This window comes from Pelophylax lessonae (genome assembly GCF_965119305.1).
Source record: "Pelophylax lessonae genome assembly, chromosome: 3".
NCBI classification, from domain to species: domain Eukaryota; kingdom Metazoa; phylum Chordata; class Amphibia; order Anura; family Ranidae; genus Pelophylax; species Pelophylax lessonae.
Window position 1 is genome coordinate 119,208,126 of NC_138770.1, and position 22,146 is coordinate 119,230,271.

At 42.3% G+C, this 22,146-nt stretch overlaps 1 protein-coding gene across 4 annotated transcripts in view; it reads left to right on the plus strand.

Moving 5' to 3' along the window:
* ATAD2B (ATPase family AAA domain containing 2B) overlaps window positions 1–22,146 on the plus strand; it is a 346,270-nt gene that overhangs the window by 205,912 nt on the left and 118,212 nt on the right. For 2 of the 4 annotated variants that reach the window (XM_082251749.1, XM_082251751.1), the window contains exons 20-21: window positions 13,651–13,786; window positions 16,552–16,748. In XM_082251749.1, the coding sequence (XP_082107875.1) occupies window positions 13,651–13,786; window positions 16,552–16,748 (333 nt within the window). The remainder of the gene's footprint in view (window positions 1–13,650; window positions 13,787–16,551; window positions 16,749–22,146) is intronic. The other 2 variants (XM_082251750.1, XM_082251752.1) reach the window with 1 other exon arrangement.

Here is a 22,146-nt window from a genome sequence, read left to right on the forward strand (position 1 = left end):
CCCCTATTGTTTATCAGATACGGATTCGGAACTGGTCAATGCAGTTGCAGGTCCCTCTTAGGGGGCTGTTGTCTCAGGTAATATCTCCTCAGCAGTGAGGAGCACGTTTCTGCCTCCGCCAGAGCACAAGAGTGGTGGATGCACTAGTTGTGTCCGTCCGGGAAACCTTTAGTCTTGAGGTTACACCGGCAGAGGTAGCTGAGACTGAGATTCCTTTTTGGTACTTGTTAGCCTACCAAAAGGGCGAAGGATTTTCCTTTACCCAAATGGGGTCGTTTTGAAACAAACCCCTGTTATTTCCAAACGCATGGCTAGGTGCTATCCGTTTGAGGAATTCCTCTTTATAGGATAGACGGTACCACCTGCTGTCTTGCTACAGACTGTTAGGATAAAAAGACCTCGTAACTAACGAGGACCTTCCTTTTCTGCTCATATAGAGGAGTTCGTTCCGCGAGGGCGGGCGATAAGGCGATACCCTCCAAAGCCCCTTTAGAGGGGTTTCAAAGGGCGCTGGTCGGGTAAACAAAGAGTCCGGCTCAGCCAAGCCTGAAGAATATAGCCTGATGAACCCCTACCCATCTCTGGGGTGGGGGGGGGGGGGGATGTCTTCACCGGTTTCTGGAGGACACAGGATCGAGTTTCGATCACTTCCACCGGTGCGATTCTTCCCTTCTAACATTGAACGGTTTCAGGGGTTCTATTCGAACCTATTCACAATGCCCAGGAAAGAGGGCAAGGTGCGTCCAAATCTGGACTTGGGAAGAAATAGAGTCCATCCGTACAGTGGTGGCCTCCCTGCATCAAAGAGATTTCCTGGCGTCCATAGACATATAGGATGCCTATCTTTATATCCCCATCATCGCAGGACATCAGCGTTTTTTCGCTTTCCCAAAGATCATCCCTGGTTCCCACCAGGAGACTGAACTATCTGGGCCTAAGGTTGGATACATCCTGGGCAAGAGTTTCTCCTTGCTGGAAAACTCCAGAAGGTTCAGTCAACGATTCGGAAGTTGCTGTCTGTCAATTGGCTGGGACTGATGGTGGCCTTCTTAGAGGCAGTACCGTATACCCAGTCTCATACCCGAAATGAAGGAGATTCTTTTTTAATGGAATCAGAATTCCGATTCCCTGGACAATCGGATCCGGTTGAGCGAGCGGACCAGGAAGTCTCCGATGCTCAACCAGGGGAAGTCATTTCTTCCGATAGTATCCAGATTACCAATAAGGGTATCGGAACTGAGAGCGATCAGATTTTGTCTGATTTACTGGATCGAGCAGCTCTAGAGCAGCCCGATTCGGATCCAATCGCATATGGCCTCTTCATCCAGAGGTTTTTCCCTAGCTGTCCCTTCATTGGGACATCCCGGATGTGGATCTGTTGGCACCTTGGCCTAACAGGAAGGTGCGGAGGTTTGTAGCTCGCGCCACGATCCTCTAGCGGACGCAGCAGAAACGCTGATTGCCCCGTGGGGGCAGTATCAGCTACGGCATGCCTTCCATCCTCTCAAGTTGCTGCGGGAACTTCTTCGCAGGATAGAGGTGGAGGGAATTCCAGTTATTCTGGAAATTCCGGATTGACCTCGTCGAGCCTGGTACGCCGACTTGGCGAGGCTAGTCGCGGACGCTCCTTGGAGACTTCCTCTCAGGGAGGATTTGCGGTCTCAGGGACCGATCTTCCATCTTGCTTTACAGTCGCTGGCTTAATGGCCTGGCCATTGAGACCCAGGTACTGAAGGACAAGGGAGTGTCAGCTTCAGTTATTCCTACCTCCAGTTAAAGCAAGGAAAGCGACTTCCAGCACATGGAAGTCTTATATTGCATGGTGTGAATCTATTGGATTTCCCCCACATACCTATTCGGTGACCCGAATTTTGGTCTGTCCAACAAGGGGTTGAGCAGAAACTATCCTTGAGCACGATCAAGGGTCAGGTTTTCGGCGTTGGCAATCTTCTTTCAAGAAACCTTTGGCTAATCATTCCTTGGTGCGGAATTTCATCCAGGGGGTGCGACATCTGGCTCCGCCAGTGCGCGCACCCTTACCGCCTGGTATCTTAATTTAGTGTGGTCGGTTCTTCAGAAACTTCTCTTTGAAGATATTAGGGAGATTCCCTTGCTTACATTCCCAGAAGCTGGCCTTCTTGGTGGCCATTACTTCTGTACGCAGGGTGTCAGAACTGGCCGCATTATCCTGTCGTTCCCCAGATCTGGTGGTTCATAGGGATAAGGTGGTTCTTCTTCCGAATCCATCCTTCCTTCCTAAAGTGGTTTTCGTAAGACGGACTCACTTTTTGTGATCACGGATAGCCCTTGAAGGGGGTTGCCTGTGTCTGCCACGACCATATCTACATGGATCCGTCAGACGGTGGTACAGGCTGATTCTATTAAGGGTCGGAATCCTCCGTTCCCTGTTAGGGCGCACTTCACTCGAGCGCTCAGTACTTCCTGGGCCTTTCGCCATCAGGCGTCAGTGGTCCAGGTATGTAAAGCGGCCACCTGGTCGTCGGTACATACCTTTACAAAATTTTATAAAATTGATGTGATGGCATCGGCGGATGCCTCATTTGGCCGCAAGGTTTTGCAGGCCGCAATTTGAGGAGACCGGTGGTCTACCTCGAGGGTTTTTTTCTGTTTGAAAATTTTTTTTTGTTGAGTCTCATCATTAAGGATGAGCATTGTAAACTTCTAGTTGGCACCGGTTGGGCCTTCTAGATTTGGATTTGATTTCCATTTTCCCACCCCTCATTTGTGATACTGCTCTGGGACTTCCCGAAGGTGCTGTATCACCGAGGACTACGTCTGTCAATGAGCGATAGAGAAAAATTGATTTTTTGTAAAATCTTACTGTAAAATCCTTTTCTCTTAGCTCATTGACAGACGTAGTACCCGCCCCTCTGTTTTTTTGAGTTGGGTTGGGTTAAATTCTCTAAAGACTGCTTTTATGACATAACTGATTTGCTGAGGCAGAGAGAGGATATACCCTCTGGGACTGCCCCTAGGGTGTGGCCAGAGAATTTTTCATTTCCTGTCTAGTCCTACTCCTGTGGAGGCAACATAACCCGAAGGTGCTGTATCACCGAGGACTACGTCTGTCAATGAGCTAAGAGAAAAGGATTTTACAGTAAGATTTTACAAAATCAATTTTTTTTTTTTTTTTTACCTACACCCTAGTAAGGGAACAATTCGACATTATGTCCCGGGTTCCTAACCTGCTGCTATGTAGGTAATCTTAGATTTCCCTTAATGGGGAAGTATAGGTTTTTTCTCCATGCTTAAACAGGTGGCAACATCTGCAGTTCCTGGTTGTGCTTTTGTACTGAAGGCCACTGGAATTTGGCGGCCCTCTTCTCTTTTACTCCAGCATGCTTTCTGAGTGCTAATAGAGCCTCTAATTGAGATGCAAGTCTGTTTAATTTCCCTTCAGGTAGAAAATTAAGTGTTTGCTTATCTTATGATCTTACTCTGCACAGTTGCCAGCAAATACTCAATACATTTTTCCTTGTCATGTATTTGTCATTCTGCACACTGTTATAAATTAGGGATTAACATGGCATTAGAGTAGGAAGTCTGAAACTTGGTGGAACTGATATTATTGTGGGTTTTAACCGGTTTTTGAGGTTCGTGCATCTGCTGCAAACATAGACGTGGTTCTCAAAATTCATTTTTTTAAATAAACATCTTTGCCAATGTTTAAAACAGGACATGCTTTGCTTTTTCTCCATATATACATGCATTATAAGGAAAAAAAATGTGAGGTAAAGCCTTATTCATTTGAAGACCTTGCTTAGAGTTCCCCAGACATTGTTTATATATATATATATATATATATCGGCGTGTAACTCGCACCTCAATATTTGTCCAGGGTCCATGTATGCAGCCTCATCAGCAGTGTCCATATATGCAGCCTCGCAAGCGCCATTGGAACTATCCTAATCTGTTTTAAAAAAGGCTGGGAAGCAGCGCCGAGAGCAGAAGGGGCGGGCCGGGCCGAGGAGAAGGAAGGACGAACGGTCATAAGAGCAGAAGGGGCCGAGGAGAAGGGAGAACGAGCAAGCGCAGTCATCGGAAGTCCCGCCTATGAGAGACGTGTGACGTCTGTCATAGGCGGGATTTCCGATGACTGCGCTTGCTCGTTCTAGCTTCTCCTCGGCCCAGCCCGCCCCCTTCTGCTCTCGGAGATGCTTCCTGGCCTTTTTTTTTTTATTTTTTTAATATCGGCGTATAACACGCACTGCTGCCTTTGCCTCCATTTTTAGGAGGAAAAAGTGCGTGTTATACGCCGATAATTACGGTGTGTATATATACATTTTTTTTAGTAGAGACCCAAAAGAAAAAAATGGCGGTCGTTGCAATATTTTATGCCACACTGTATTTGCATTGTGGTCTTTAAACGCAATTTGGGAAAAATACACTTAACGAGTTAAAAAAAAAAAAAGTCAAATTAGCTCAAATTTTTTGTATAATGTATAAGATGTTACTCCAAGTAGCTAGATACCCAACATGTTATGCTTTAAAATTGCACTCTCTCATGGAAGGGTGAAATGGTTGTAAAGGAAAAAGTTTTTTTTATCTTAATGTATTCTATGCATTAAGATAAAAAAAACCTTCTGTGTGCAGCAGCCCCTTAATACTTACCTGAGCCCCATCTCCATCCAGTGATGGGCTTGAGTGCCTCAGGGGACACTTCTTCTAATTGGCTGAGACACAGCAGCAGTGCCATTGGATCAGAGGGGGCGGGGGCCGAACCGCTGCTCCGTGTCAGAATGGCTCGGGTGCCCCCATAGCAAGCTGCTTGCTATATAGGGGCACCCGACAGGGAAGGGGCCAGGAGTGGTGGCGAGGGACCCGAGAAGAGGATTTGGGTTTCGGTGTGCAACACCACTGCCCAGAGCAGATCAGTATAACATGTTCTTTTTGAAGGAAAAAATAAAAAATACTTTAGCATCACTTTAAAAATCTCCATAGGCGATGCTTTAAAAAGTTTCTAACAATTACCGGTTTAGAGTTGGGGGGACGGGGGACTCGCCGCTCCAAAACAGAGGTACATTCGGAGGTCTTACGAGAGCTCACAGAGTACTTTCGGGTGAATGTCCCGGGACGGAGGACTGCGACCCGGGGATAATATGGGAAGCACACAACGGTAGTACGTCTTCATTAAGCACGGTTCACGACTCAAAAAGCTCCGCCTACAGCTGTTGGAACAGCTGCTGGGCGAGATTCACACCCTGGAGGCTAGACACAAACGCTCCCTCTCTAGGGAGATAGAGTTGGAACTCCATGCATTGCGTCAGAAAGTGCAAGACCTTCTCTTTACAAAAGCGAGGGCCGATCTTCAGAGGTCCCGCCAGAAGTTTTACCTTTCAGGTGATAAGTGTGGCTGGTTGTTGGCAGCGTCCATTAGGCACAGAGATTGGCGAATTATATTCCCCACATACAATCCGCATCGGGACGACGGGTTGCCCTTTTTGAGGCAGATCGCGGCAACGTTTCGGGAATTTTTCTCCAACTTGTATAACCTGCCCTCTTCTGCGACCCCCGCACATCAACTGGATGACTACATAGCTTCCGCACACCTGCCGTGCCTCTCTCCAGATGAGAAAGACCAATTGGAGGCCCCGATCTCCTTACTGGAACTTCAGGGTGCACTCAGCTCCTTTTAAAGTGGGCAAGGGACCGGATGGCTTTACGCTCCCCTACTATACGACCTTCCTTCCAATTCTCTGCCCCCACTGGTTGGCCTGGCTCAACCTCTTGGGTTCCAATGACTCTACCTTCCCACGGGACTCCCTTAGTGCTCACATCTCTCTTATACCGAAAGAGGGGAAGGATCCCTCCCTGTGCGGGAGCTACCGCCCGATTTCCCTACTGAACGTGGATTTGAAGGTCTTTGCTAAGATTTTGGCGAACCGCCTTGGGCCGTACATGACCTGCCTGATTCACCTGGATCAGGTGGGGTTCATTCCTACCCGCAAGGCCCGCGACAACACCACCAAGGTCGTTAACCTCATCCATGTTGCACGGACATCTAACACCCCATGTATATTTCTCAATACGGACACGGAAAAGGCCTTCGACCGTGTCAGTTGGAGGTTCATGACCGCCACCTTGCGATCGATAGGTCTGGGGGAGACCATGCTCTCTTGGATTGGGCAACTTTACTCTAGCCCCACGGCGCAGGTGAAATGCAAAGGCATCCTCTCGGATTCTTTCCCTATTACAAATGGCACTCGCCAGGGGTGCCCTCTTTCCCCCCTTACTCTTCGCTCTCTCTTTAGAGCCTTTCCTCAGCAGGGTGAGAGCCAACCCGGACATCAAAGGCCTTACGATTGGGGATGTGGAATGCAAAGTATCTGTCTATGTGGATGACATGATGTTCTCTATCTCCAATCCGGTCGTTTCTGCTCCCAATTTTCTTAAGGAACTGGAGCTATATGGTACTTATGCCAACCTCAAGATACATTTTAGTAAATCGGAGGCTATGGGGGTTGCCATCCCACCTGCCTTGCTCGCTCACATATCCTCTTCCTTACCTTGGACTAGTTCCGATGGACTAGTATAGCACTCACCTACTTGGGCAACCGCATGGCTCCTGATGCCTCTAAACTCTGCAACCTTAACTTTACTCCGCTGATAGTCACGATATGTCAACTTCTTGCTTCCTGGTCGAGTGGCATACACTCATGGTTCGGGAGGTGCAACCTTCTTAAAATGTCGGTACTCCCCAAGGTATTATACTTGCTACAAGCCCTCCCGATTAAGTTACCGTCCGCTTTTTTCAAACGCCTTTATTCCCTGTTTATATGCTTCATTTGGCCTTCGGGCTAGCCACGACTGTCCCGCTCGCTCTTAACCCTGCCCAAACAATATGGGGGCCTGGCCCTACCTGATGTGACTAAATATCAGTATCAGGCGACCCATCTTGGACGCTTATTAGATTGGCGTAGACATGCCACAAGTAAACTCTAGGTGCAATTAGAACAGGCGCAGTCGGGATTCCCTCTGGGGGGCGCCCCATGGTGCAGGGACAGTTGCCCACCCTCTGTTAAGTCCCACCCTACGATTGGAGTCATTATTTCGGTGGTGGCCTCACTCTCTTCTCACTCTGCCATCTCCACAACCACCTCCCCCCTGTTCCCGATTTTGAGTAACTCAGCCTTCCCACCAGGCCTCTCAGAACGTGCCTTTACTGCGCAACAATCGGAAATCGATGTCTCACTTCTTGTGTCCAGGGGGCTGGCCCTCCATTGAAGCATTGATGGACCCTACAGGTCGCTTTGCGCTCGGTTTCTGGCCAGCGGCCAGGCTACATCATTTTCTTCAATCGCTGCCCACGTCAGATCTCTTTAACCGGGAACTCTCCCCCTATGAAGTTCTATGCCATGGGGAGGGGGACCTGCCCCACACGTTGTCGCAGACTTACCGCATCTTGGGGTCCCCTGAGGAAGGCTTTACCCCCGCTGTTCCTCTCCAAATGGGAACGAGACCTTCAAGTGTAACTTACCCCGACACAGAAAATGAACCTATGCACTATTGCACTGAAAACAGCGACCTGCACAAGGCTCCAGGAATAACTATAAACTTCTCACTAGGTGGTACAGGGTACCGTCCCTGTTGAACAAGATATTCCTGGGGACTTCAGACATATGCTAGGAAGAGAGGGGTACCCTTCTCCACATATGGCCCGGCACGGAACTGCCCCCCCCCCCCCCTCGCCCATTCGGTTTACCCTGTTGTGCCATTCCTTATTTCCTCTACTTTCTTCTCTTCCTCTTCCAGCTGCGACAGATAGTTACAATAGTGGGTTGATTGTAAAGACCTCAGTTCAAGGCATATGGTGCTTTCACCCAGATGTTTACATAAACACCTTCAGTTACCTCAGACGCGACCTAGTGCCTATGACACTTACGCTGGGTCTGTTATCCCTTTTATGGTATCCACAATGCTAATGTTTCTAAATGACCTTTTGGTTGGTATTTGCTCTACATAAGATGGTCATATTCTTTGCTTGATGAATACCTCATGTTATTGGGCTGTTTTGATTTCCCTGTACTGGAATTGCCTTTTGTTCAATCTTTAAAATAAAAATAAAAAAAAAAAAAAAAAAGACAGACTGAAATCTGTAAAATTGTGCAGCCACCAAGAATTACCTGCTTTTACTTCTCAGCAGCAAATTAAAGAGTTTTATTAAAATTCACTTTAAAGATATTGTACACTTGCAAAAATTTTCATTACTTTTATTAGGTATTGGTGTAGTTCTAGACCTTGTGTACAGTCCCAATTCCAAAAAAGTTGGGACGCTGTGTAAAATCTACATTGAAACAAGAATGCAATGTCCAATTGAATCAAGTCTACTTCCTTACTGTGAAGCACAGTAGATCCATGCAAGTTATTCCTTTTATGCCCTTTCAATAACCGTAGGTTGAGTAACTGGCTTAGGACACAGAGAACAGCCTAATCCTGTATGATGATAATATAGAGCCATTTATTCCGACCTTCATGCAGCTCATTCAGGCTTGCTGACCATCAGTGCATTGAAATCAACGGCTTCTATGGAGACATGAAGTCCATCCACACTGGTTTAGTTGATGACTTTTTTTAGGCTCATTTTGGCCCACCTCATCATAATCTGTCAGGTTATACTTTTCTCAACTGTGAAAATCACAATGTAGCAAAATAAACTTGACAGTGCCACATTGTCTTAAATCTGACATTTTCTGTACTTGAAAGCATAGAAGGGCCATGCCTATGTGTGTGCATATTGTTCAATCAAGTATATTATGGAGAATGACAAGTATGATCATTCGCACAATAAAAAGCTGCCAGAAAATCCCACTTCTTAGTTACAATATCTGCTAAATCAATTTTAGTGAAAATGTTAAATTTTTTTTTTCTAAAAAAACACGTTATTTCTTTGAAATCACACTTGTAAGGAAAAGAATGTGTACACAGGGAAATGCAAATTATAGGCACATAACCTGGTGAATGTTGAGTAGGAAGACAATTGTTCATATTAATAAGACCTCTGATCCAATGGAACCTGCTCAGATGTGTTCGGTCTCCATTAATGGGATGCATGTAGTGCACACACTCACTGACCACCTTAGTAAACTTTATCCACAGAGAATAGAGCAATTGGTGCCCACATGCACAGTTGGAATATTTTGGTATAGTATATTGTGCTTCCATCAGAAAAGCTCATCTAAGACCCCTCACTACCTCACCCCCACACGGATAAACAAAGTAATGTTTGGTTCAGCCATTCCAATTGCATAAATAAGGCTGTTTGTTGTACACTATTTAAACTTGAGGCAAACCGTTAACACCGAAGTTTAATCTGCTTATATTTTGCCTTCCCCCAGTTCCTTCCTTCCCCACTCATAAATAATACAAATAGCATTGTAAAATTCTGTTTTCATTACATACTCCATTTTAGTCTGACCTCATCACTTTTTGTTTCTAATCACTGTTTCTCTGTCTCTCAATGCAATGTAGGCAGATCATATCTGGTGGGAGGGATTACCAGGGTACTATACATAGCTTCCTAAAAACATTTTAGCACCTTGAATCAGTACTAGGCTCAAGAGGCCTCAGCACTGATGCAAGCAGTTGGCTGACTTTTGATGGGTGGATTTCAGTTTGCAGGTGTGAATTTTGCTAGACAGGACTGCTTTTGCATGGACACAGCCCTAAGCAATATCCACATGTGATGCTGAGCCTCCCTGATTGACAAAAACATGAAATTCAGTAAAAGAAAAGTGGACCATGTGGACCAAAAGTGGAGCAAGTCTGGGGAGGAAAGGGCTAGATGACCCATCTCCATCCAGGGAACGAGGCAGGCTCTATAAAAGAAAAGGAGGCGCAAACACCTAGTGCATTACCCGTGGTCACTGTTTAAAAAATTCAAATGCATACTCACAGGCATGAAGATATTTAAAATCGTGTTGCAAGAATCCATCACACATGGACTGGAACATGTCCTTGAAGATAGGACATCTAACATGTTTCGGGAGTCGAGCTCCCTTCCTCAGAGCTCTGAGGAAGGGAGCTTGACTCCTGAAATGCGTTAGCGGTCCTTATCTTCAAGGACATGTTCCAGTCCATGTGTGATGGATTCTTGTAACACGATTTTAAATATCTTCTTGTCTGTGAGTATGCATTTGGCATTTTATAAAAAAAAAAAAAAAATATATAATTTTAAACAGTGGCCACGGGTAATGAACTAGGTGTTTGCGCCTCCTTTTCTTTACCCATGTTGGGAGTTCCCTTCCTGAGGAGAGCAGCATGCCGGTCTTCCCCTTTGGAGTGAGCACTTGGCTGAATTGTTTGTAACGAGGCAGGCTCTGTCTGCCTTGCGGCAGCTTCTAAAAAACCTGAAGCTCACAGCATGCAGGAAAATTGGAGTAAGCAATTTCAGTACAGGAGAGGAGACTATGCAGAGTGAAAGTAAGGCTGGGAATCAGCTATACACCTATTTGGTTGTAAGATTTGTAGCCAGCCCTTGTTGTTCACACTGATCTTCCAATTATATAGCCAGGCAGCGACACACCTGTTGCTGCCTCAACTTTATAGCACCTTGTGCCACTTGTAATTCCTGCATCCCACTCATTGGTTTGTCACATACGGTCTATGCATTGTACAATGGGCAGATAGAATGCACAGCCAGGTTTTACAAGCTTCTAATTTGGCAAAAGTTTGAGGAACATGCTTTGCGGTAGAGCAGAGGTGTGTGAATCACAGTAAGGCTAGATGAAATTACAAATATTTTTTATGTAGCGGTTTCAAGTACTTAAAGGAAGTTGTTGCATTTAAACAGAGACCCTTTTACTGTGTTCTGAGATGTATACCGCAATATCCAAATCAAAGCAGGTTGTTTCCCATTTCCAGCTCCCCTTGTAGTCCTGTCAGCCACCATTGCTCCTTCTGTGTCCCCTTCTATAATCCACTCTGGTTCCATATTAGCTGCAGTAATGTGTTCTTCCTGGAAATTGGCTCTTTAAACTATCCGTTCCCATTTTACTAACTTTCATTTAAAGAGCAACTAAAAAAAAATGGCAGTGTTTCTTCCAACACAGAAGGTACGTCCAGAACAGCTTCTTGAGGAAAAAGTGTCACCTGATCTAGGTCCTGTCTGTGGTGCAGTAGATGGCAGTAAGGTGGATAGATCTAGTCCAGAGTAGTTTCCTGTTATTGGAAGATCAATAGGATAAGAGAGTCAGTGAGTTTGGGGGTTTACAAACTCCCCCTTAATCAAGGCTTGTATGTTGGTCATTTCAAGAACGCCTGGATGTAGAAGGCTCTAACCATGTAGATTCAAAATTGGCTCTCGGCACACACTGGGGTAGATTTACTAAAACTAAAGAGTGCAAAATCTTGTGCAGCTGTGAATGGTAGTCAATCTGCTTCTAACTTCAGCTTGTTCAATTAAACTTTGACAAAAAAACCTGGAAGCTGTTTGGTTTCTATGCAGGGATGCACCAGATTTTGTATTCTCCAGTTTTAGTAAATCAACCCCACTATGTACTCTGTCTTTGCACCAACAGGTTTGGCAGGAAGTTGGAGACCTGAGGCGTAACGCCACAGCAGTGTTCATTTTGACAAAAAAAAATTCAGTTTAGTTTCAGTCAGTCTTTTGACTAAAATGCCATTTTAGTTTTAGTTGTATTTTAGTCATCTGAGTTGTTTTAATTTTAGTCGTATTTTAGGTGACTAAAATCTCCAGTACATTTTAGTCAACTAAAATGTAAGGGGTTTAGTTACATGTTTATGCATTATTTCTTTAGAACTGCCAAACATTTATATACTGCTTGAATGAAAATCTAATAACATGTTTAATATTTATGGTATTAAGGTTTGAACATGCACTACAGACACAGATTTAGCCGTTGTGATATAAATTCAGTTTAGTTTCAGTCAGTCTTTTGACTAAAATGCCATTTTAGTTTTAATTGTATTTTAGTCATTTGAATTGTTTGTTTTTTAGTCGTATTTTAGTAGACTAAAATAGTAATACAGTATTTTAGTTGACGAAATTAACACTGCGCTGCAGAGAGCTGACTGGATCGCAACAGTAATTACACTAAACATAACTCAGAGTATCCTGGTTAAATGTCATAAAATATACTGTACTAATGTGCCCTGAGCATTATATCAGACAGAAGCCTGGTGACTATGCACTCTAATGGTTTCTGACAGTTGTTTACAACCATCCTTTGTTTACAGCAATGCTGCAAACTCAAATGTAGTGTCCTTGTTGGGGATATTTCACTACAGGCTTGCTTTACCTTCATAAAGTAAATAAGCACACAAAAAATCCACATATATGCTTTTTAAATAAGACCTTTTATTTTCATTTAAAGCAAGTCCTCCTTGATGAGAGGATTTAAAACACATTTATTTTTTTTATTTGTGGATTAAAATTAGTTGTAATTTTTTTTTTATTTGAACTCTTATTCTGCTGCTGTAATGGAACATGAAGTTCTAAGTCACTGAGATCATTGCTATTTTATCCTGTTAAAACACTTAGGCAAAAACAATGTTGTATAAGTGTTCCTAACTTTACAGTGACTAATTTGCAACTACAGAATTCTCTGATTATGAGGGAAGTAAATATTTTATTCCACTCTCAGTGAATTTTTATTTTCCATTTTTTCCCTTTTGTACCAAAAGGTGAGCTCCAAAAACATCTAAGCCACCTTTTAATTCAGTTGGGTATTTAAAAAAAAAAAAACAAACACATTTATATTTTGAAGTATTTCTTTAGATTGACTTGACAATTTTTACCCGAGCAATTTTCTTTCCAGCAACCATAGGCTGAAGGAAAGAAAATCACTTGATTCCCCTATTAACACAGCCAGTGGTGTTGGGGAATCCCTCCCGCAGAGCCATTGTGTTCTCCTGTCCCCGCCTGGCGAACACAGTGATTATTGCAAGCGCCATGTAAAATCCCACGGGCTGTTTGTACCAAAGTTGATCAATCAACTTTAGTACATTCAGCCTGCCCATACATGGTTCGAATCTTGTCCAGTTCCTGCTGAACTGGGTGAGATTCGAACTGTTTATGAACGGCTTAATACTGGAGATATGTGTAGTATGCATCTTAATGGTTTCACATGATTACTAAATGGATGGAGTGGATTCATATAAATTCAGTCCTAATGTTTATTGGTAAAGGGTGTCCCTAAAGGAAAAGGCTGTAACAGGGCAGTGAAGAGATGCTCCAACTGATGTTCCCATCTGTCACTGTGTGCCTTACTCCTATCTCCGTGCTGCTTGCTTTGCCTGTACACACTCCTCCTGCTTGCCCTACAGCATAACTGATTGGATCCTTGTACAGCTTCTCCTGCTCCCCAGTATGTAACATGTTGTAACAGGCCTTTTAATAGGCTGAATAAAGATCAAATCCAGATACTTAATACTGCTTGCGATTATTAAAAAAAACAAAAAAAAAAAAACAAATAAAAAAAGTTTTAAGAATGTATTAAGGAATACAGAAATTGCATAATGTTTTATATCTGCATGGAATTTAACTTTTTGCATAATAACACTTTCTTTTATTAGGGTTTATCTCAGCATGTCCGATTGTTAGGCTTTCCTTGTTGCAGGGTTGTAATATATATATATATATATTTTTTTTTTCAAATTGTTTCTCTGCAGGTGAAGAGTATTTTCAGGCCTCAATATGAGGAGGTCTTTATCATTAGCAGACCTAATGAGGAAGATCGTTTTAACTTTTTCCAAGATTTGATCCTCAGTCAGGCAGCCATGCCACCTTTGAAAAAGAAAAAAACAGGTGAGTGTCCAGGACGTGGTTAATCACCCATTAATATGTTACTTGCTGACAAAAAGCGGATTTAAGTCTAATCTCCGATTTACACAAGAGGCAGCTTCAGTAGGAGACTGTAACTCTTGGGACTGAGGAGATTGCACAGTTTTCCCTGCCTAGTTCCCACCATTGTTCTATTCTTCATGGACCACAATAGTACACTGTAAATTAGCAGCTTTGTCATTGATGATATAATGGGATTTAGACCTCCATGCTCAGCACTGACCCCTAAACAGCAGAGATGATAAACCAGAACACAGCCCTAACAAATGTATCAAAGGCCTGCAGCATGCTTCTTGTGAGCCTTTCCTTTCATTGAATCTAAACTCCTTTCACTTGTCAAACCATTGATCCCTTCATGTCTGAGAGTATCATCTGAACCAAATGCTTCAGCAGGGGCTATAGGAGCCAGACTTTAAAACAAAGCACTATTTAGGCATTCCAGCTTTGTTGGGTTTTCCCTGTCATTTGACTGTAATCAACCAGTTTGAGATATGACATATTCACCTGCATGTCCTTCATGAGGACTGCAGCAGTTATCAACAACATTGGCACAGCAGGTATACACTACATATGTGCACGCTATGTAAAAGTCCTACCAGGTGCCCCTTCACCCCCTCTAGGTGCATCGGGGGGGAGGGGATCCTTTATACATTTATTTTTCCAGTGTTAGTCCAGTAACACCACAGTCATCCTGACTCTTTCCTTTCTCTGGTGGTGGGCAGATCCTAAATGCTGTAAAGAACTGCTCTATGCAAGGACATAGACCCACTCTATGCCGCATTACCTGGAGTGCCAGGGAGGGTTGTGGTCTTCACCCTAGTCTACTAGGAAGTGGGTAGATTGGCTCTGGACTTAATTCAACCCAGTTGAGATCTGATTTGTATAACAGTGCTTTTTAACTGCTTAAAAACCTGCTGGGGACTGATTTTGCTTCAGCTGGGCTTTAAGGCCCACCTCACCAGGATGTAGAACTATGGCTTGTGTGACATTATGTGGTTAAGTACACCATTTCATAGTTGAAGGTTGATCATTATTGGTTCGACTTGTTAGGCGAGTTGAAATCCATGTATTACTTTTATCACCTGAAGTTTTTATTTGTGTATTGGAGCACCTGGTCTATGGGGTTTTATAGGTGCCTTAGACCAGGGATTCCCAAACTAATGCCCTGAAGCTGTTGCAGAATTACACATCCCATGAGGCATTATAAAACTCTGACATTCACATACATGACTAGGCATGATGAGAATTGTAGTTCCTGAACAACTGCAGGGCCATAGTTTGGGAATCCCTGCTCTAGACCAGTGTTTCCTAAACTTTTTTTTCTTCCAGTCAAGGCACCCTTTAAAATGAATCTCAAGGCACCCAGTTCTAAAATGTAAAAAAACCTAAGCTAATGTTACATAAAGCGGTGTTATCTACACCAGCAGAACCCACATTAGAGTTGATTCATTCCTACAATGCAATATACATTTGTAAACTGGGACTGACAAGCGTTACAGCTTTTCTCTTCTCCCTTATTCAGCTATTGTGATCCCGGTACTAACTGAGAGGGGCAAACAAGGTGTCCTCAGGAACCCTACATTATCCTTCTCAACCTATGAGATCATCAATTGTTAGGAAACCAGCAGCTGGCCAAGCTTGTTGTGTTGTGCATTAAGAACCATGGCTTTGTGTAACAAAAAAAAGGCCAAGGCACCCCTTAAGAACCCATAAGCCATCTTGGTTAAAAAGGCTGCTATATATCATACCTGATCAAGAGCCTACTTTTACAGCTACACTGCCTTTTTTTGTTTTTTAATTTACACGTTTTTAAGCAGTAGAAAACTAACAAAAAAAAAAAAAAAACCTTTCCCTGCAAGGTTAGGGCATAGTGTGCTAGTATGCCTAGCACATTATGAAGGATTTACCTTAAAATTAAGTTCTCCAGCGGTGCCGAGGCTTCCATGGCCGTTTAGAAAATGTTATCTAGACCTGACTGCTATTACCTGAAATAGCCAAGGCTTCTGTCCACTGCAAGCTGCTTCAGATAGACTTTTGGAAACCCCTCTAGTCCCTGTGACTGGGCATAACACTGCAATGTGCAAATAGCTTTGCTTCTGTTAGTGGCAGCTTAGGATAGCAAGTACCCTTCAAGGCTGTAATTTATATATCCATATTTAAATTTAAGCTTATAAAAACAGTTCTGTGATGCTGGTGAATTTTCAATTGATATTAGTATTCATAGTGGCCAATCAGAAATGATTTTTCACAGATCAGCTTTTGGTTAACTGAAATGTATTGGGCGGTTATGAGTTACTGAATTCTCCACGGAATAAGAAGTCTGTTCGTGTCTTATGTTTCTCTTTAGTCATTCCTTGGGTGATTAGTTTTCAGAAGATGACCTAGATAACTTATAATTCATTGTTGCATTTAATGGAGTGTCATTATAACGGATTTATGTTGTTAATAGAATAGTCTGACTTCATGAAGAAAAAGGGAATGATTGCCATAATATCTGTTATGATAGTGGCAGTAGATGGGTAAAATACAGTGATATAAAAACGCAATGCACTGATAGCACCCTACATTAATCGAAATACTTCTGTGCATAAAAATGAAATTGTTACCGTCAAAATGTAATTTATCTTTCATCAGCTACTGTTCCTTTCCTCCTTGTTTCTCCACCATGAACATTTATAATGGATGGAAGAAGAATAAATTCTTAGGACTGATGTAACTTTGTCTTTCAGAAATCCAATCTTTGGAAGTTCTACCGCCTGCACCGCCTCCTCCCCCACGCCAGTTGTCTGAAGTGGAGAAGCAAAAGATGGAGGACAACGAAGAAAACACTTTACGGGAACTGAGACTGTTCCTCAGGGATGTTACCAAGCGGCTGGCCACTGACAAACGCTTTAACATCTTCAGCAAACCGGTGGATATTGAAGAGGTCTTGTTTCAGTAATGCACAAACAATGAAGCGGATTGTATTTTCTTACTCTATATTTCTTACCCAAATTATCTGCCAGGTTGCATATGGTCATAGACAAGGAAGTGGATTGTAAATAAAACTTGCATTAATGTGGAGCTTAAAGGGCCAGTAAACCTAGACTGCAAATTAAAAACCTTAAAATGCCTGTGTGTTAGGCTAGATATGGGCTGGGGAGGAATTGCACCTAAGCCAAAACTTTTCAAAACCCTTTCAGTTAGGAACCGCTCTGCCTAAAACTTGAGTTTCTCTTTGCTGTGGCACAGGGCAAGCTTTGGTTCCGTGCTACATATTTAGTGCTGACTGAAACCTCTGCAGTGAAATTTTGACATCAACCCCCAGCACAGCTGTTCAGGCCAAACTTTACTTTTCAGTTGAACTACTGTTCTCTCTGGCCTGCATCCTCTGTTCTCAGTGGATAATTCTATAGAATGCTGAATTATCTGAAGTTCTTGACAAAGTTCAAAGCTTGTACAAGGAATAGGATAACCCTATAGCAACTTTTTTTTTTTTCAGCTCTAGTAATTCGAGCTCCACTCTTTACAAAACTCCTTCCCATCCACCTTTAACTTATTCCCTTAGACTTTATTTTTCTAATTTTTTGAAGCCACTTATACCCACCTAAATGTCCCATACTGCCACTGTTTCTGGGTGCAAGGACCGCTGATCCAGCACTGTAATGCTCCCCTGAGACTGTCAATCCCCTCTACTGGCGTCAGCGGTTTCCTCAATCCTGAGTAGACCCTCCCATAGCCCATCCAATAGGAAATGTCCACATCAGGCAGGCACTTAAGGTGAACACTTTAAGAAAGACATAAAGCAGGAAGTAACCAGAAGAGAAGGCTCGGGACTGAAGCGTCACATGATCCTGGCTGCAGGCAAGTAGAAAGGGCTTTTAGAGAAGGTTTTTTTTTTTCTTTACTAAAGGGGGCAGGGAGGGAGGGGTGATTTTTATCCTATAGTAGAACTTTAAAAAAAATCAAGGTGAGTATTAACATGGCTTACATTTTAATACAAATTGGAGCTTGGGTTTTCTGGTCTTTTAAATTTTTTATGCGAGTTCATTTGACCTGTTTACCACAGTGAAAACACAATTGGTGTAAAACAAGCAGTACCAAATGGAGCATATTAGGAAGCAAAACAGGAGCGTTTGAGTTGTATGCTGGTCAGTGACTTTGTAAATAGTGAAGCAAGGCTATAAATGTCAGGGCTAGACCTTACATCTTCAAACACAAGCTGGCTACACCCAAATATTAATAAGAGCAGTTTGTCCACACAGATTCTCATAATTAGAGTAGTGGGGTGTTTTAATCTTCTGACCATAATGGCCATATATGAACATTTCCAACATCATTTGATATTAAAGCTTCTCTCAAGGATCACACACCGCCCCTAAACAGGGTATGTTCCACAACTGCCACTAAACCCACACTTTTTATTTTTAAAACTATCCATGCTTCTTGCCATAAAAAGGGATTTATACATAACTGTGATATCCTCATTTCTCTCAGAGCTTCTTGCTATCTCTGAGCAGCAGAATTATCTTCTAGTGGGCAGTGCACATGAAGTTCTGAAACTGCACAACCTAGGATTCGTTGGGGCTAAAGTTCTGTTGGCGTTGAACAGAGGAAGCACTTTGTGATCACTGGCAGTGACTTCCTAACACTTTTACTGGGCAGAATTATATGCAAATTTTTATATTCAGTCCTGTCCTGCTTCAGAGTGGTTAACAGTGATGTTTTTGAAGAGGGGGGCTTAAATGATGCATCACATGACAGGAAGTGGCTGCCCAGCGCTGCTTATTGCGCAGTGAAAAGGTATTTCTGTGATGCCACATTGCAATTCCAGACATGCTGCCAACATGTGAGGCAAATGAACACCAGAAAAGTGCTCAGGAGGCCTTTATAGATGCAATTATAATTGTTAACCAAGTTGGAGTTGTGAAGGAACAAGCTGTAATTTGGATTTACATGTATGGCCATTTTTAAAAAGATTTACATGGTAGAAACTTTTTTTATTTTTCTGAAACCCATGAATAAACATGTCTGATCCAAATAGAAAATCCTTTAAAAAAATGCACACAGTCCAAAGCTGTGTATTTGAATGGCTTTTCACACTCCCTAAAAACATGGGTGTATATACCCTGTGCGCCTCACGGTTACAAATTGGCACAAAGAGGAGTTTGGCTTTTGCTTCTATGTGTAACATAACAGCTTCCAGTGAAAGTTGTGTATTTTTTTAATTTGTACAGTCAGTATTGGCTTTTGATCAACAATCTGGAGCAGTCCCTAAAATATCGAATTTAGTTATTGCTAGGTTGTTCAACATTCCATTGAATCATTTCCCCCATACAACAGTGACCTCATGAGTTTTGTTTTATTTGGGCTCCCGCTGTGTAATGTGCAGGGATTTAGCTGCTTCTCCATCAACAGATTCCAGAGTGGGCCAAGCCTGTTCTTGCAGGTTAGCCAAGTGTCAGTGTTTCTGTGCATATAAAAAAAACATTCTGGTTTATATGCACAGCTCTATAGAGGTATAGGTTTTGGTATTTTTTTTTGACTTTCCAACTCGTACTGAACAACACTTGATGGCTTAAAGTGAAGGTTCTCTTTTTTTTTTTTATAAAAATACGGGCAACGAACACCCCCACCGCCTGCTGCACTTGCCTCTCGGTGATTTAGCAGTCAGTGCCCATACAGCTGGTGCAGCAGTCCAGGGAAGGTCACACTCTTCTTCCCCTTTTTTCCTTAGGGTTTTCTGGATGCCTCAGATCAATTCTTGATTGGTTACGTTCTGGCACTTGACCATTTTAACCAATTGGAATCACTCTGAGGGTTAAATTATATTTTAAGGACATTTTCCTGAGAAGCACTGAGACTGCCATTTCTGCAGCCTTATTTTTAAAATGTTCCTGGCTTTCAAGTTAATCTACTGTCTTCAGTACTATGTTATTGACCAGGACAGGTATACAGGTAAGGAGTCCTGAATTTAGTGATCTATGGAGGTTTTTCTGCAGTAATTACATGTGGTCTTTAAAACCACCCTCACTGGATTTTACTTTATAACCAGTCATTTTCATGTGGAATCAGTTACAAGTGGCAGTTGTGAAAATCTCCCCTAGACTGGTGACTGCAATGTGGTATTTAAAGCACCTTCTGTCTTTTTGTTTCATAATTTATAAAAATATTCTTTGAGTATGTAGCAGTGAATCAAGTGGTAGTCTTGGCTTTTTTTATATTGTTTTAAATCACATTTGTAGAAAGTGGGAAATTCCCCCTTTAATGTGTTTTTTTTTTTTTTTTTGGACATTTATGTTCTGCATGTTTGGTAACCTTCTTTTTTTACTGGGATAATATGGCTTGGAGATAACTCACAGGTTTGCATTAGTTTTTAGCTACCAATTTGTGTTTTCACTATGTATGAACAATGAAATCCTCTCCTTAGTCAACCTGCTTGTGTTCAGGTGTTCCTGGAAAATCACAATTGTGTCCAGTATCCAGTATTGTGACCAGTAACCTGGCAACATTGGGGACCATCACTGATCTTTGTCAGATATTTTGCAATTGGCGTTCTGGCAAGACAATATGTTGAACAGTACTGACCTAATACTTATTTCACAAAAAGTTGTAAATTTTAACATGACCAAAGCAATTCAATAGAAAATGTATTTACTGACAACAAATTCCGCTTCTGTGCATGCCCGTGCAGGGTTCACTATGTGACTCCAAGACCAGAGTAAGTCTGAAATCCATGTAGTTGACCTCTATGAAGCCACATTCTCATCAGTGATCTTAAACCCTGCTCTTATCACGCAGGCAAACTAACTAAGTGGTTAAAAAGAAGCCAACAGTTGGGTCTGTCTTGATCCAAACTACAGAACCTTTATCTAGTTCCTTGAAGTTGAATACTTATGCATTGAAGAAGCCATTTAATCAGTTATTTTCGAATAGTGCACATACCAGATTTAGGCTATACTCACACAGGCGTTCGGTCTAAAATGCCTTTGAAATGACTATAGCTTTAGTTTGCGTTTTAGAGGTGTTATTATTTAGAAGCTTTTCAAACTCCTGGTGGAAAGGGGGTGGGGGGGGGGGGGCGCTTGACAAAGAAAAGAACATTGTTGGTAGCACTACCAAATGCCTTAGTTGCTTTCAGAATTTGTTTGCAGTGCACTTCCATCAAATCAACTGTAATGGAGCTGTTTAAGCAGGTATTAAAACTTTCAAAGTAAGCCAAATGTTGCCAGCAAGATCAAAATACAAAGTGATGCCAGTCCACTGCATGTACAAGGTTATTCATTACTCCTGTAGAAACAGACATTTGACTTGCAAATTGATTCATCTCTATTGCTGTTCTGGTGACAACCCAACATTTTGGTTTTTCCTTCACTTCACTTTAGGTGATACCAGTAGATGGGACAAATGGAGAGGGTTGATATACAAAAAATTCCGCGCAAATGGATAAGCTAAGGAAAGTATGGCTGCAGCCTACCCTAAAAATATAGTTGGAGCTATATTTGAATAATGGGAGAAATGTGTACCTTGTAAACACCACTTAAATGCAGACAGTTTGGTCTAATTGATGGACAAATGGAGTTGTTGGTGGACCCCAAATCAATACAGATGATATTACTAAATTGTTCAACACTAATAACATCAAATAAGCATAATGTCACTATAAAAGATACATACAGTGGTAAAATCAACTTAAATATAAATACATGTGAGTGGTGTGGTGCAAAATTAAAGTGACTAGTGGCAGTTTATAAAAGTATAAAACCAATATCCGGTTAAAGGTGACAGTGGTAGTGCTACGTGACTAAAAAAGTTTGTTTGAAATATCCCAGGTGAAAATAGATAAATATATAAATAAATATGAATAATATGATGCCACGTGAATGAATAAGTTAATTGATATAAAAGTGTGTAAGATAGTGATATAAGATCCTAAAAAATCAAAATAACTGTAAACCAGTGGTATAAAATATAAAGGACCAGATGTCGATAAATCAGTGACATATAGTGAATGATAAAACTAATAAGTGTATATAATTAAATCCATATATGTGATCCAGTAAAAAAGTCCAAAATGAAATATCCAAAAAAGTCAGTGGGTGAAATGGTTCTAGTGAACCACACAGTAAAAAACAGTCCTTATAGGAAGAGAAAAAGTGTATCCCAGAGGTGGCTTCAAAACGTGGGTGCTGGGTGAGGTACTCAGTGCTCCCCTCTCTATATAATGCCCTCACTCACCAGAGAGCGGCACCCCTACAGGGGTAACCAGCGTTGAAACCTTAGGGTGGATCCCTCGGTCAAACGCTCGTTTCAGCGCTGGTTACCCGTGACATTATCCTTATTTA